The sequence below is a fragment of the Stomoxys calcitrans genome, chromosome 4, assembly GCF_963082655.1.
Source record: "Stomoxys calcitrans chromosome 4, idStoCalc2.1, whole genome shotgun sequence".
Classification (NCBI taxonomy): domain Eukaryota; kingdom Metazoa; phylum Arthropoda; class Insecta; order Diptera; family Muscidae; genus Stomoxys; species Stomoxys calcitrans.
The window spans coordinates 54,757,297-54,771,000 of record NC_081555.1 but is presented as its reverse complement, the minus strand read 5'-3'; the positions used below and the strand labels follow the sequence as shown (position 1 = coordinate 54,771,000).

The 13,704-nt window shown below is 37.8% G+C and overlaps 3 protein-coding genes and 1 long non-coding RNA gene across 4 annotated transcripts; 2 read left to right on the top strand and 2 right to left on the bottom strand.

Moving 5' to 3' along the window:
• Positions 1-3: 3 nt before the first annotated feature.
• On the bottom strand, positions 4-1,422 carry LOC131997210 (uncharacterized). The gene is made up of 2 exons (XR_009398118.1): positions 1,081-1,422; positions 4-921 (listed from the first exon to the last, which is right to left on the bottom strand). It is a non-coding gene; the product is annotated as an uncharacterized LOC131997210 (long non-coding RNA).
• A 4,232-nt stretch (positions 1,423-5,654) lies between these two features.
• On the top strand, positions 5,655-7,186 carry LOC131997212 (uncharacterized). The gene is made up of 3 exons (XM_059367786.1): positions 5,655-6,105; positions 6,167-6,347; positions 6,405-7,186. The coding sequence occupies exons 1-3, from the start codon at positions 6,056-6,058 to the stop codon at positions 6,999-7,001; spliced, it is 828 nt and encodes a 275-aa protein (XP_059223769.1). The 5' UTR covers positions 5,655-6,055; the 3' UTR covers positions 7,002-7,186.
• On the bottom strand, positions 7,144-8,390 carry LOC131997211 (putative nuclease HARBI1). The gene is made up of 3 exons (XM_059367785.1): positions 8,272-8,390; positions 7,789-8,215; positions 7,144-7,736 (listed from the first exon to the last, which is right to left on the bottom strand). Exons 1-3 carry the CDS (start codon positions 8,388-8,390, stop codon positions 7,209-7,211), a joined length of 1,074 nt encoding a protein of 357 aa, XP_059223768.1. The 3' UTR covers positions 7,144-7,208.
• A 443-nt stretch (positions 8,391-8,833) lies between these two features.
• On the top strand, positions 8,834-11,091 carry LOC106094325 (tetratricopeptide repeat protein 17). The gene is made up of 2 exons (XM_013261533.2): positions 8,834-10,008; positions 10,600-11,091. The coding sequence occupies exons 1-2, from the start codon at positions 8,920-8,922 to the stop codon at positions 10,909-10,911; spliced, it is 1,401 nt and encodes a 466-aa protein (XP_013116987.1). The 5' UTR covers positions 8,834-8,919; the 3' UTR covers positions 10,912-11,091.
• Positions 11,092-13,704: the final 2,613 nt, after the last annotated feature.

Below are 13,704 nucleotides of genomic sequence, written 5' to 3'. Positions count from 1 at the left end.
GAATCTCATTCATTCATTCATTTTTATTAATCAAACATCGCTCACCCGGGCTTTACAAATCTAACGAAGTCTTGAAACCGATACATAACTTAAGATTGATACTTCGTTTTTGATATTTCAAAATTCGCTTTACTTCAGACCCATCTCCTCAACTTGGGCTGCTAGCTTTCTTAGACAGAATTGAGACAGCCAATAACGATCCAATTGATTATTTATACAAGTGATTGTCAGTTAACAATTTTTGCTCGGCAACATCCTTCAAATATCCGTGATCAAGAGGGCTTGACATCCGAAAGCTTAAATTCATTCAAAATTTTCTTAATATAACTTTCTTGAGATAGATAAAATTTTTCATCATTATCACTTTGAATCTCTATTCCCAAATACAGTTTCAAATCACCCAATTCGGTAATTTCAAAATTATGCTTGAGTGTCTAGGTTACATTTCTTATCTCGCTATTATTAGCATAAATTAATACATAAATGGTGGACTGTTTGTCTCCTTTGACATAAGGACATGGATCGGCTTCTCCCCTTCTGAATCCAGCATTAATTAATACGTCGTTAATACGAAGATTTCAACAGCGAGTCGATTGCTTAAGGCCACGTATACTTTTCTTCAATTTACAGACCAAATTTTCTGTTCTTGGCTCAACAAATTCTTTCGTTTATCGTATCTCGCTTAAATTATAAAAATGGTTTTCATGCATTGATACATCTCCTCATGCATTGCTTCCAACCATTTATCAATATCAGGACATGTAATGTAATTTATATGTTGATGGATTCTCAGCAAAGCTAACTTTATATCCATATATCTGTGGAGGTACTCCGATGTTGATTCTTGAGGATTTGTTGATGTCTATCTGGCAGTATTACTTTGAATGGTTTCTTCAAAAAAATATCACGAACATTTTGTAACTAAAAATTTAATTGAAAATAAAAAGGTTTTCAAATAAAAAATTAATTGAATCAATCATTTTTTTAATTGAATCCGAAATTTTTTTCAATTACTATCGTAAATGAAATGTATGTTATTTTCAATTAAAAAATTAATTGATTCTGAACTTTTTCAATTACCCTCGTGATTGAAATTTTCAATAGTATTTCCTATAATTTCTTAATTGATCTTTGTTGTTATTCTTTTATTCGTTATAATGTGTGTGTTACTTTCGTTTGGCCCCACCTGCTTGTTCAATAAATGTAAGTGTATGCGTTTGCCTGTCAAGTATAATGTTATGTATGTGTTTTTGTCAAAACTGGTCAGCTTAAGCAGATATCAATAGAAGAGTTTGGGTATTCTCGAAATATCGATGTGGCCAGCAAGAGATATATAAGGCAGTGGCAAAGGTTTTCAACTCTGAAAAGCGAACATAATACCAGCCATAAATTAAAAACGTAATAACTGCTGTCAGAAGTGAAATTAATTAATTTCGTCGATCTACGTGTGGAAGACTTGAAGAAAGAGCTAAGTAAAATGGAGCAAGCTACAAGGCGGAACTGCAAAGGCGGTTATTAGAAGAATTTGCAAATTGCAAATTTTGGCCCAGAACATTCCGCTAAGGAACAGGGGTAAACTTCTCACCTATCGATGAGTGAAGTCCGGTTTAAGTTTAAGCTCAATGACAAGGAGCCTCCTTTTTATAGCCGAGTCCGAACGGCGTGCCGCTGTGCGACACCTCTTTGAAGAGAAGTTTTACATGCCATTGTACCTCACAAATGTTGCCAGCATTAGGAGGGGAAAGCCCCTCCAAATTTGAAAATTTTTTCTGATAGTCTCGCCAGGATTCGAACCCAGGCGTTCAGCGTCATAGGCGGACATGCCAACCTCTGCCCTACGGTGGCCTAGAGGAATTTGAATGCCGTAAAATTGACATCAACGACAATAAGGATGATCTCGATGTATCGATAAGGTGATGCTAGCGGCGAGGAAGTTTCGAGAGTAGCTGCAAGTGGTGTAAGTTTCGCAATGTTAGCCGACATTAGTAAAATGAAGAAAATTCCAGAAAAATGATCAAGGGCACTTTTAAAAAGATGGAAGAAAATAATCGTAAGATACTTCCATAAAAATGGAAAAAAATCTCGTAGGATTGAAGCAAATTTGGAAGAACTAGATGAATTATTAAATCTTTCAATGTAAATCCCGGATGGCCGATGTTTGATTTATAAAAATGAATGAATTAGATGCTAAGTTAAGCAAAAACTCCTCAATTTGAATGAGAAACTTCAGGAGATTTCTCATATTATGGAAAGAGTTGAAAATGTTGGAAGCCAAATTGGATACTAGCTAAGAAGTTTCCGCAGTTTCCGACAGCGCCACTAAAATCAAAATTCCAGCGTTTGATGGATCAAGAGTATTTGAAATATTTAAATTCCTGTTCGGGACACGCCTCCCAAAATTCATGGATTGATATCGACAAAGCAATTGAACTCCTGCTGTCGCTAGAAACAACTATAGCGAAATTTTAGTTGCACTTCAACACAAATAAGGTTGAGAACATAAGCAAGACATATATAAAACAGAATTGAGAGGACGAGTGCAGAAATCAAACGAGACGCTGCAGCATTTCCCTGCTGAGGTCGAGCGACTAGTAATGTTTGCATATCTAGGAGAAAACCATCCGTTGGTGGACCGCACGAATATTGTGATCTTCGTAAATGAAACGCGTGACCCTGAAATTAAATATGCAGCATATGCATCACAAAAGACTATGTTCGCAGAAATTGCGTCATTTGCTCTTGTGCAAGAAACGGCGAGAATAATTGTGAAACCCTAGATTTACGAGGTGCGCAAGTTGCGGAACGGGTACGAGGAATCGAGTTGAAGGAAACAGTAAAGCAGGCTATGGAAGAAATGATACAAGAATAGAGTAAGCCTAAAATAAAACGCTTCAATTGGGACTAACCTGGACATTTTATCCGAGAATGTAGAGCTAGACATAAACGTTCCAGATCAACATCGCCACCTCCAACACAGAGAGTGGCTGAAAATTCTATACAAGAGTCACCTTGAAAGCTTAACCGAGCTATTCTAGAAGGGCATGATCTAGCTTCCATGGACAATGGCCCCACAATCTCCGTAGCCATAGTTCAACAGGAAAACGTAAATATAACTTCATCGGATTACATCAATGGCTACAGGGGTATCTTAACGTTGGATACGGGCGCATCAAAAACTCTCATTAGGTCAGATTAGGTGAAAGGAAGGATATCCTTACATGGAGTTAGACTGGATCACGCAACAGTCAAAGGAAAGGTTGTTATGGAGTTGACTATCGCCAATAGATCCGTTAAATATGAGTTTATAGTAGCCGATATTGTGGTAGAAGTTATAATTGGCGCCGATTTTACGATTGCGTTCGGTGTTAATCTGGATATGAAGCATCGTGTGATGATCTGGCTCAATATCGAAATACCGCTAAAAATTACTTATTGTGAGGATATTCTTATTAGACGTCTGACTATAAACTATTCAAAGACAATACTTTGGAATGGCAAACCAATTAGAAGGTTGAGCCAGATGGTACCAGAACATCCCGTCCTCATCCGCAACGCATGGTAAAAAGTTTTTCTCGTGCTCTAGAAGAACATCTCCAAGAAGTGGCGGAAAGCGGCCAGAAAGATGGAGATGTGCACATCTCAAAATGTGTGTTGCTATATAAATCAGCTGCGCACGATTTAACTTCGCAGAAAGCGGCTAATGTTTACCCGGCTTACTACGGAAAGAAAGGAAGGGACACTTTAATACTACGTCGAACAAAAATGGCCAGGAACTGGATGAACGAACGATATGACCGTGCGTCAAATGCTGAAGTCGTCCAAGAAGAGATTGTGTCGGATACTGCAAATACATTGGGAAGGCCCCTGAGGAGTCATCAGCACTATAAACGACGCAGTATAAGAAGAACGAAAGTCCAACGTAAAAATGCGACATCATACGAAATAGGAACTACGCCTATTTGAGACGAACAGGCTTACGCACGGGGTAGTGTTACAATTGGGATTTATTAATTTTAAGGTCCTTTGAGTTTAGTTTCCGTTATTTTAAATTCGAATTGTAACAGTTTTCTTATAACGTCATTACACATTGTTTCTAGTAGTCCCTAGAATTTCTGTATTGTTCTGTTGTGTTACTTTCGTTTTTATCCACCCTATGCTTGTTCAATAGATGTAAGTGCATGTGTTTGCCTGTCAAATATCAAGTTATGTATGTTTATTTGTCGACACTGGTCAGCTTAAGCAGATAACACTAGAGGACTTATCGCGAAGTTACCAGATTGGGTATTCCCGAAACCTCGATGTGGCCAGCAAGATGTATATAGGGCTTCTATTCTGCTTTTCCTCACTCTAAGTAGAGTACTACTGTTCCGCCTATTTTTAGCCAATGTTTCGTCGAGGTTTTTTTATATGGAGGTTGACAGCATTCCGCCTGAAAAGCGGAACAGACTACTCACCTTAAGTCAGTGGCACAACACGAGTCTTAAGCTGAGTATTCTGTTCAGCTTTTCAAGCGGAATGCTGTCAAACTCCATAAAAAAAACGTTGGCGAAACGTTGCATGGTATATTCATTTACAAGTAGTGGCAGTTGCCCAACAGGAAAATATTGAGTGCACTATCTGTCAAAATCAGTGATTAGTGCAACTCTAATTGTGTGTATGTTACTAGTTCGCGAAATTTTTCATTGTTTGTGTGTGTGGTTCTTAACTATAATAGAAACACACAACCAAAACTAGTTCACAGATAGTGCACTTCGCGAGAAAAAATTGTACTCAGCTGTTTACGTACATTGTATACCTAACGTGGTCATATTTCAATAACCTAATATTTATAATGAAATTTTTATTTACGTACAAGAAACAAAGTTTCATAAATAGAAAAACTTTTTCATAACGTGGACATACTTCAATAACCTAATATTTATAATGAAAATTTTCTTTACGTGTATGAAACAAAGTTTCATAAATATAAAAACTTTTTTTCATAAACGATCATATTCATACATTTTTATCCATTAGGAATTTTCATTACTCTAATGAAAGTTTTCATAATATTGATGAACAAAAGGTTATGAAAACTTTTTTTTCATAAACGATAAACATACTCAGCTGTTTACAGTACATTATATGTTTACGGTACATTATAACGTGGACATACTTCAATAACCTAATATTTATAATGAAAAATTTCTTTACGTGTATGAAACAAAGTTTCATAAATATAACAACTTTTTTTCATAAACGATCATATTCATACATTTTTATCCATTAGGAATTTTCATAACATGATTTTTTCATTACTCTAATAAAAGTTTTCATAATATTGATGAACAAAAGGTTATGAAACCCCAAAGCGGATTTAAAAAGGTGGTCTCACGCGAACAGCTGTTAAGATGTCGATTTTCGTTGGGATTCTCTTTATTGTCATCTTCTTTTTCGCATATTATCTGTTCTTGTATGCACAAGTATACACACACGCACAACAATTTCTTTGTGTGTGTTGGCAAAATATGGATTAGCTTGATGGCAATATGGCGGATTGCAACATATGAATTGTGGTTGTTGTACAAATGAGAGCTTTAAATGTTTCGCCATAATAAAACCCGATCATTACATTTATGAAGGAAAATTCTCTCTGTGTATGATAATGCAAATAAACGGCCCTGTTCTACAATTCGATTTTGGTCGAATGTGATTCGATTTCTATTTTGTGTTGTTCTGCAAAACGATTCCACAAAAAAAAATGAGGTTTCATTCCGACTGCATACACCCTGGCGGATTGATATCTATTCCGCTTTTCTTTCCATTAAAAAGAACTTTTCTCCTTAGGAAAGCTTTATAAAATAAAAACTGCATATGTTTTTTTCCAATTTATGCTTCCAAAAGTAAAAAAAATTTTCTTTATTAACTGCAAATTATTAAATAAAAAATGTTGTTTTGTTTGCCATTGGTATGTTTGATTCAGCTCTAAATTTGGTCGTGTGAATGTATGATTTGGCAGAAAATATTTTTTGACAAGCGGAGCGCACATTTTTAGGTTTGTAATTAGCACAGGTGGATGATAAAACAAAACAAAACAAAATTCATTACATTGCCGCCAAGAAACATGTAAGTATTCAATTTATAAATGTTATAAGCAATAATTAATCACTTTTTTTTTTTTTTGCAGGGGAAAACACAAAAACAACAACCAAGACAACATTTTGCTGGATTTCATGAGAAATCATCAAGACATTGCCAAAGGGTTTGTTAAAGGGGACAAGGTTGTGGTGGAAGATCTGTGGAAGGAATTAAGCGGACAACTTAATGCGGCAGGTCCTCCAACTAAAGATGTATCTAATTGGAAAAAGGTTTGTTAATGCAATTTTAATGCCAGAGTGAGTTTATTTATTTCTTTTACTTTACAGACTTGGATTGACTTAAAATGCAATATAAGGAAGAAGTTGGCTCACAATAAAATAGAAACGCGTACTACTGGAGGCGGCCAATTTAACCAGTATGTGCTTACACGCATAGAAGAAGAGATAGCAGTTATTTGTGGCCTACACAAAGTGGTCGATGGTATAAAACCTGCTAATAATTTTGGGGCTCAAAAATTGATGTCGGGTGCGAATAAAGAAAACTTGGAAATAAATACTATTAGTCAACAAGAAATACCATCAGAAATGGAAGAAATTGATGAAGTTTTTGAAGCATCAACTCCCTCAACTTCAAAGCGTAGGCGTGTTGTTCCCGACATTAATTCCATCGTCGAAGAAGAAAACCAACATCTAGATAGAATCGGAAATGTGTTAAGTGAATTGGTGAAACTCAAGGAAACGGTGTCAAATGATTTAAAAAAAGTTTGTGAAACTTTGACTTCAATAGAATCTATTAAAAGAGAAGAGCTCCACGAAATGAAACGCCACAACATTCAATTAGAGCGAAGTCTAGTCACCAAAAATGAGATCAAAATAAAATTTCTGGAGGTAGAAAAGCTAAAGCTTGGTCTTGGTGAAGACTAAAATCTTGGCAGTTAAATCTTGCTTTGGACCGAGTGCGTACCTGAACTAAATGCGATCTCAAAGTTACATTTTTTTTCTGTTGTTTTTATTATTTTTAAGTATTTTGTAAGCTTAGGCCAGAGTGGAAAAAATGGACAAGCAATTGAAAGTTCCTTATTTTTTGTTTAATAAAAGTTTTAAAAATATTGGCATTTATTTTAGTGAAAGTTATGAGAGTGATAATGCAATGTTATCTCTAATTGTTCGGCTTTCGGCGCTATTTGGCAAGTCATCGTTCTCCTCAGAATATATATCATCTTCTTGGTCTGGGGGTTCGTTATCAACAAGAATATCTTCATATCGTAAATTGTAGTGCTTGCAAATGTTGTGCAATGCGCAACAAACGTTGACAAGTTTAACTACCTTCTGCGGAACATATTGAATCGCACTGTTTTGTAAGCATCTAAATCTGCTCTTGAGATTGCCGATAGTTCTTTCAACTATATTCCTAGCTGAGGTATGCGCAATATTAAAACGGTGCTGGTGAGTTCCAGGTTGAGGATCTTTGAATGGAGTCATGAGAAATGATTCAAGTGGGTAACCACTATCCCCTAGAAGCCAACTGTTTCGCATTCCATTCCTTCTTTGGGATGTGAAGAAAATTTTGGCTTCACTTAAATTCCAAATAAATGAATCATGAGAAGATCCTGGCCTACCAGCCTCTATAGCACGAATTCTCATTTGGTAGTCACAAATCTTAAATGAAAAATAGGTTTTTTGATATCAACTCAAATTGTGTAGTACTCACAATCATTGCATTAATGCTAAAATATCCCTTCCTGTTGTAGTAGAGAGATGCATCCAAGGGTGGTTTAATTATCCTAATGTGTGTGCCATCAACGCAACCTATCACCCCAGGCAATCCGAACTTTTCGTAAAAGTGCATCTTTGACGATTGCATTTCATTTTCGGACATTTCGAGATTTATCCATTTTGGACATAATTTGTCTTCAAGCACTTTTATAACTTGCCACAATAGTTTGCACATTGTTGTACGTGCAATACCGATGTTCAAGTCGTTTGCAATGACTCCCTGAAAACTGCCCACTGCAAGATGTCTTAGGGTAGCCGCCAATTGAAGCTTAACTGGAATGCTTCCTTTTTTTATATATGGACCAACTTCTCTCAAAACATCTGAAAATGCTTCCCTGTTTAGTCTATACAGAGCAATGAAGCTATGGGATGATATGTATTATTTAGATGACACATGTTAAAGTGGACAAGAACTCACCAACTATCTGGGATATCGGTAGGATCAAAAGCATCCCTTAACTTACGACGTTTAACACGTTCCAAATAAAATGCTTCTTTTCTAGAAGCTAACAAAGCCAAAAACATGCCTGCAGGCATATTTTACAAAAATTATTTGATAAACTAACAAATTTGTATGCCGGCTTAAAACAAATAAACGTATGTTTGCTTCTTGTTTTGTTTACAAATTTCACTAAACACAGCAAAATCAGCTGTTTTTTGATTTTGCATCGAAAGTGGACTTCCCCTCGAATCACAGAACATGGGAAAACAAAATGTGCGGATTTCAAAAACGATGCGGAAATGAAAATGGTCGAAAGTAAGAACATGGGCGAAAAACTGGAATGTCAATTAGGAAGTGTACAGAAATTTTAGCTTTATGGGAATTTGCGCCACCATCAGAACAGTGTTGTATAGTTGATTAGGTTGTTGTTGGGCAAATGAGCCAACCTTGTTAATTCAATCATGAACAAAATCAACCGGCTTAACTGAACGATATATCTTCAGATGTGGGCAGCCCATACGTGATCATTTTACTACTTGGTTCTTATCAGCATATTTAATAAATATAAATAATAGGGTGTTATATATAATTTTATACATAGTATCATACAAACATATAAAAGCAATGCTTAATTCTAGGTTTATTTTGGTTTTACTTTTTCCAAGTTTTTATAAGATTTTGGCTTCAAATCACTATGCTCTTAAGCTGGGAGAGAGTTTTATTAAGAGGCGTTTAGATTCACCGTTCCATCTGAGAGATCCTTGTGACCTTCCCACTTTTTTAGAGCAGATTCGTAACAATGATAGCGCAGAAGAAGCTTTTAGGAAAATGCAGCGTAAGCGAAGTAAATTGGATGACCACCTATTAATAACTGCGCAACTTTTACAAAACATTCTTGAGCGTTCTAAATGTGCCCGCGTTTATATCAAAATGACTGGGTTGAGTGACTATCTCCGGACTACGGGAGCCTCAATGAAGCGTCTTGAGTTTCCCGAAAAACTTGAAAAAGACGCCAAGGATGGCGAACCAATATGTACAATTTATGCAAATTTGGATTCACAGAGGGATACTTATGGGAATTTGCAGTGCTTTAGCAAGGAGTTTGTCGATACGATGAATATTGAGAAGGAAGAGAATTTATTGAAACTTGAATTGGGACTAAAAGATGCCGAAAGTGTCACTGAAATTATATACAGTGTAGCAATAAAGGGACTTTTAAACAACCCCACATCTTGGAAATTTCATATGTTAGGCTCCTATTATTGGAGATTGGTTGGTAATGCAAAAAATGCTTTGGACTGTGCTCGATTGTCCGTGCATTTAGCGCCTGAAGAACATAAAGACATTCCTCTGCTAAGTCTGGGAACAATTTTAGTGCGGGCTGAAGTTTGGGATGACGCTGAAATTATACTAAGAAACGCCGTAAAATATGGACCCAATCATGCGGAAAACTATATAGCCTTAGCCACACTTCTAGCATTAAAACACGATTTTAATGGTGCGAGAGAATATTTTAATACTGCAGAAAAACTTGATGCCATAATGCACAATAACTCGCAAAGGATAAAACAGTTTATAGAATGTTTTGAACCGTTAGATGCTGACATAACCAGACTCTTTAGTCTAGTCAAATATATGCTGAAAGAGATTAAAGAAGTCAATAAGCTTAGGCAGGAAATAACACAATATCAAACAAAAATTATTCAAAAACAGGTAAACAACTGCATGGATGTTATTTATTTATGTATTTTTTAAACTCAAACTAAACATAACCTCAACCCATTAGTGCATAGTGTCTGTTTTTTTTTTACGTTTTTATTTCTTACGCTACGTGTTCATTATGAATATTGCTGATCAAGTTTCAACTTTAAAGTTCTTGTTTACTAAAAAAAATGGAAAATTGGAAAAAATAGTAGCAGGCAAATGAAAGCAAGGAAAACAACTTAAAATTAATGGTACGTTAACAACACGAATATTTTAGTTTCTACAGCTGGTGAAGGCAGTATTAACAATATGCGCGTTCGAATTACAATGAAAATGAAGCAGATTGACCTCTATATGTATTGGGCGCTCTCACGGCTTATCGTCCTTTATAAAGGATGATCTCTAAAAATTAAATTTACGCTTTTATATAAAAAATATTTTTTAAAATCGTTTATTGGTCACAATTTAAATCAAAAAAAAAAAAAAATAAATAAATAATAAAATTTGTTAGTAGACTCTGCAAGGGAGACTTATGCTGTAATGGGTTAAGAGCATAGAAGAGTTTTTATGGATTTTAACCATTAATTTATTATTATTTAGGTACCTTTGGCGTCGCGTTATACAGCAAACGACCACAAATCAAAGGCGGATCTTTTAAAACGTTATCAATACTGCAGTACAAGGAAGTCAGGCGAAGGACAAGAACATGTCTTATTCTGTGATTTCTACTCGGATCTACAGATGCAGTTGGAAAGTAAGCAATTTGACGCCGAACTATTAGACTGGCAGGTGAACCGATATATAGCTACCCTATTTGAAAAACTACCGTTCGAATATAAGAAACACTTAGAATTACTGTACAACAAGGCCATAGCAATAACGACTGAAACAAAAAACGCCTACGCTATGTAACGTAATGTAAGTTAACGCTTATGCGCATCTTTTGCTTATTTTTAAAACAGGTCGTTTTGATACTCATTACCATTGAATAGGCGGTGTTCTAATCTCGTCATTCCGCTTGTAATAGCTCAATAAGTTGATCTACGTCATAATGAAGTGTATATATTTTTCTTGATCGTCTTGACAATCCAAGTATCATTTGTTTTTTTTTTTTGATGATGGATGATAGGGAGTCTTGTTTTGGTAGAGAAGCATCTCTACCGAGCTCTGCCACTCTATTTTTCTATTTTCCTTTATTATAAACACACAGTACAATAATTTGAATTAATAATTATTTTGAATTTAAACCTTTATCCCATCCTTTACTTACCTAAATGTTAATTTGGCAAATGATTTTTATTTTTCCTTTGTCCATCAATAGTTATATACCCCATACAAGCCGATTCTTGGTTTTAATTTCTTCAGGCCCTAATTTTTAACTTTTTCCGATTTGGTAAGTGAATTCCACTTTTACCCTCTTACAAAACCCAACAACAAATATCACAGCCACCTCAATGGATCAGACCATATTTTCTAATTCTTGCAAATTTTTAGTATTATCATCCATGGTTGTTGTTGTTGTTGTTGTTGTAACAGTTTATTGTGTACTATCTTTCGTCTGCTTGATTCTGTTGAGTGTCAAAACCCAGGAACACCGCGACTAAGATGGGGTGCGTCCACAGGGATCTGGGTCTGAGTCGAGTGGGTCTGGCCGGACAGTTAAACAGGTGACGTGTATCGTGCGGTCCCTGGTTACAATCGGGACATACATCTTGCACGTCGGCATCAACCCTAGCTCTGTGGGAATTGAGGCGGCTGCATCTGCCGGAACGTAATTGAGCCAGAACCACTCTGGTTTGCCGGGGGAGGTCGATTTCTTCGGGTGCAATGGGTGGCGGTCGTTCTCCAAGGACTACATTCACCCGGTAGCCAATTAACGCGTCTGCATGAATGTTGTTCAGACCCGCTTGATATGCCGCTTAATCTAGAGGTTCTCTCTTGTAGCGCTGGACCTCACGCTCTAGATCGTGTAGATCTACCTTAAGGCTTCTGGGCGGTGGGTATCTATCCACAAGATGATGATTTGGATGATTTCTGCGATAACAGCCCAAAAGGTATTGTTTAGACAGCATGTAGTTATGTCTTCGCACTGGTAGGATCTTTGTCTCCTGATGGAGGTGGTCCACATGAGAACTGAGGAGACAGCCCGTCGCAGTTCGGAGGGCGGCATTCTGACAGATCTGAATATTATTCCACTGCGTGTCACAAAGTTGACGTGACCACACTGACGCTGCATTACTTACCACAGACCGGCCAATTGCTTTGTACGTGGTCAACAAGGTTTCTTTGTCTGCACCCCAAGTGCTGCCAGCGAGTGACTTGAGGACCTTGTTTCTACTTTTTACTTTATTGCAGATTGCTGTGGCATGTGGGGAGAAAGTGTAGGAGCTGTCAAATGTGACGCCAAGTATTTTGGGACACTTGATGGTCGGAATCATTTCTCCATCGACCATCACAGTCAGCTCAGTATTCACCTCACGCGTATTTGTAGTGAACAGTGTGGCTGAAGATTTGGTGGCGGATATCTTCAGATTTCTTGCAGCGAAATATGAGGCAAGCTCGTTGAGGTAGACGTTCAACCTATCACAGATGTCATCAATGGGTGGGGGGCCTGATGCCATGATCGTACAATCGTCCGCATATACGATCTCTATGTCGTCTGGAGGAGGTGGGATGGAGGATAGGTAGAGATTAAACAGAGCCGGAGATGTGATATCTCACCCACCTTGGGGAACTCCCTGTTTCACTCTACGGTGTTTTGACTTCTTATCCCTAAATTCCACAAATGACTGGCGGCCACACAGATAATTCGCGACCCAACGTTTCAGGCCTGACTGGAGGGACGTGTTGGCGATGTCCTCAAATAATTTGGCATGGCTGACCGTGTCTAATGCCTTCAATAGGTCCAGTGCCACGAGGACCGTCCTATCACATGGCCTGGGTTGATTGAAGCCACGGCAAATGTGTGTGGTGATGGCATGCAAAGCTGTTGTTGTGCTGTACAGTCTCCGAAATCCGTGTTGATGCTCGGCGAATGGAAATTCTTCTACGAGGCTCGGGAGGAGTAATGCCTCAATGCCACTGGTGAGAGAAGGGAGATCGGTATGTACGACTCCCCCAAACTCGGGTCTTTACCAGGCTTCAGTAGCGGGATCACTCTGCCCATTTTGCAGACATCGGGAACTATAAGAGTGTTCAATGACAGGTTAAGGACAGTAGTAAGGTACTCAACTCCAGGTGAATCCAGATTCTTCAGCATCAATGTAGAGATTCCGTCGGATCCCAACGCCTTGGAAGATTTGGCACCACGGATGACATTCGTAACTTCCCACGGTAAATTGTGATGGCTGTTCATCGGCTCGGAGACCACGAATACGGCGAATGGCTCTCCTCCTTGCCCTGTCTCTCTCGGGATGCACAATAAATTGACGGTTGAACAACCTGGCGCATCTCTTCGGATCAGTCACGGTTATCTCGCCAAAAGTGACTGAGGTCCTGTCGTCCCGTCTACCGGGGTTCGAGAGAGACTTAACAGTGGCCCACAGTTTGCCTGCACCGGTGCCTAAGTTACATTGCTCCAAGTGTTCCAGCCACAAATTCCGCTTATGTTCGTTGACTACCCTGTTTATTTCCAGATTCAGCTCGCTGATTCTGGGGTTAGCGGGGTCCATAGCACGAATCCCATCACGCTCATCTGCGAGTACC

Bases quoted from the DNA above. Each gene is read 5' to 3' on its own strand.
- LOC131997212 (XM_059367786.1), top strand. From the start codon at position 6,056: ATGATAAAACAAAACAAAACAAAATTCATTACATTGCCGCCAAGAAAC. The intron at 6,106-6,166 runs GTAAGTATTCAA...TTTTTTTTGCAG, and splicing joins ACATTGCCGCCAAGAAACAT to GGGAAAACACAAAAACAACA. The intron at 6,348-6,404 runs GTTTGTTAATGC...TTTACTTTACAG, and splicing joins ATGTATCTAATTGGAAAAAG to ACTTGGATTGACTTAAAATG.
- LOC106094325 (XM_013261533.2), top strand. From the start codon at position 8,920: ATGCTTAATTCTAGGTTTATTTTGGTTTTACTTTTTCCAAGTTTTTAT. The intron at 10,009-10,599 runs GTAAACAACTGC...ATTATTATTTAG, and splicing joins CAAAAATTATTCAAAAACAG to GTACCTTTGGCGTCGCGTTA.
- LOC131997211 (XM_059367785.1), bottom strand. From the start codon at position 8,390: ATGCCTGCAGGCATGTTTTTGGCTTTGTTAGCTTCTAGAAAAGAAGCA. The intron at 8,216-8,271 runs GTGAGTTCTTGT...ATCATCCCATAG, and splicing joins ACCGATATCCCAGATAGTTG to CTTCATTGCTCTGTATAGAC. The intron at 7,737-7,788 runs GTGAGTACTACA...TTTTCATTTAAG, and splicing joins TTAGCATTAATGCAATGATT to ATTTGTGACTACCAAATGAG.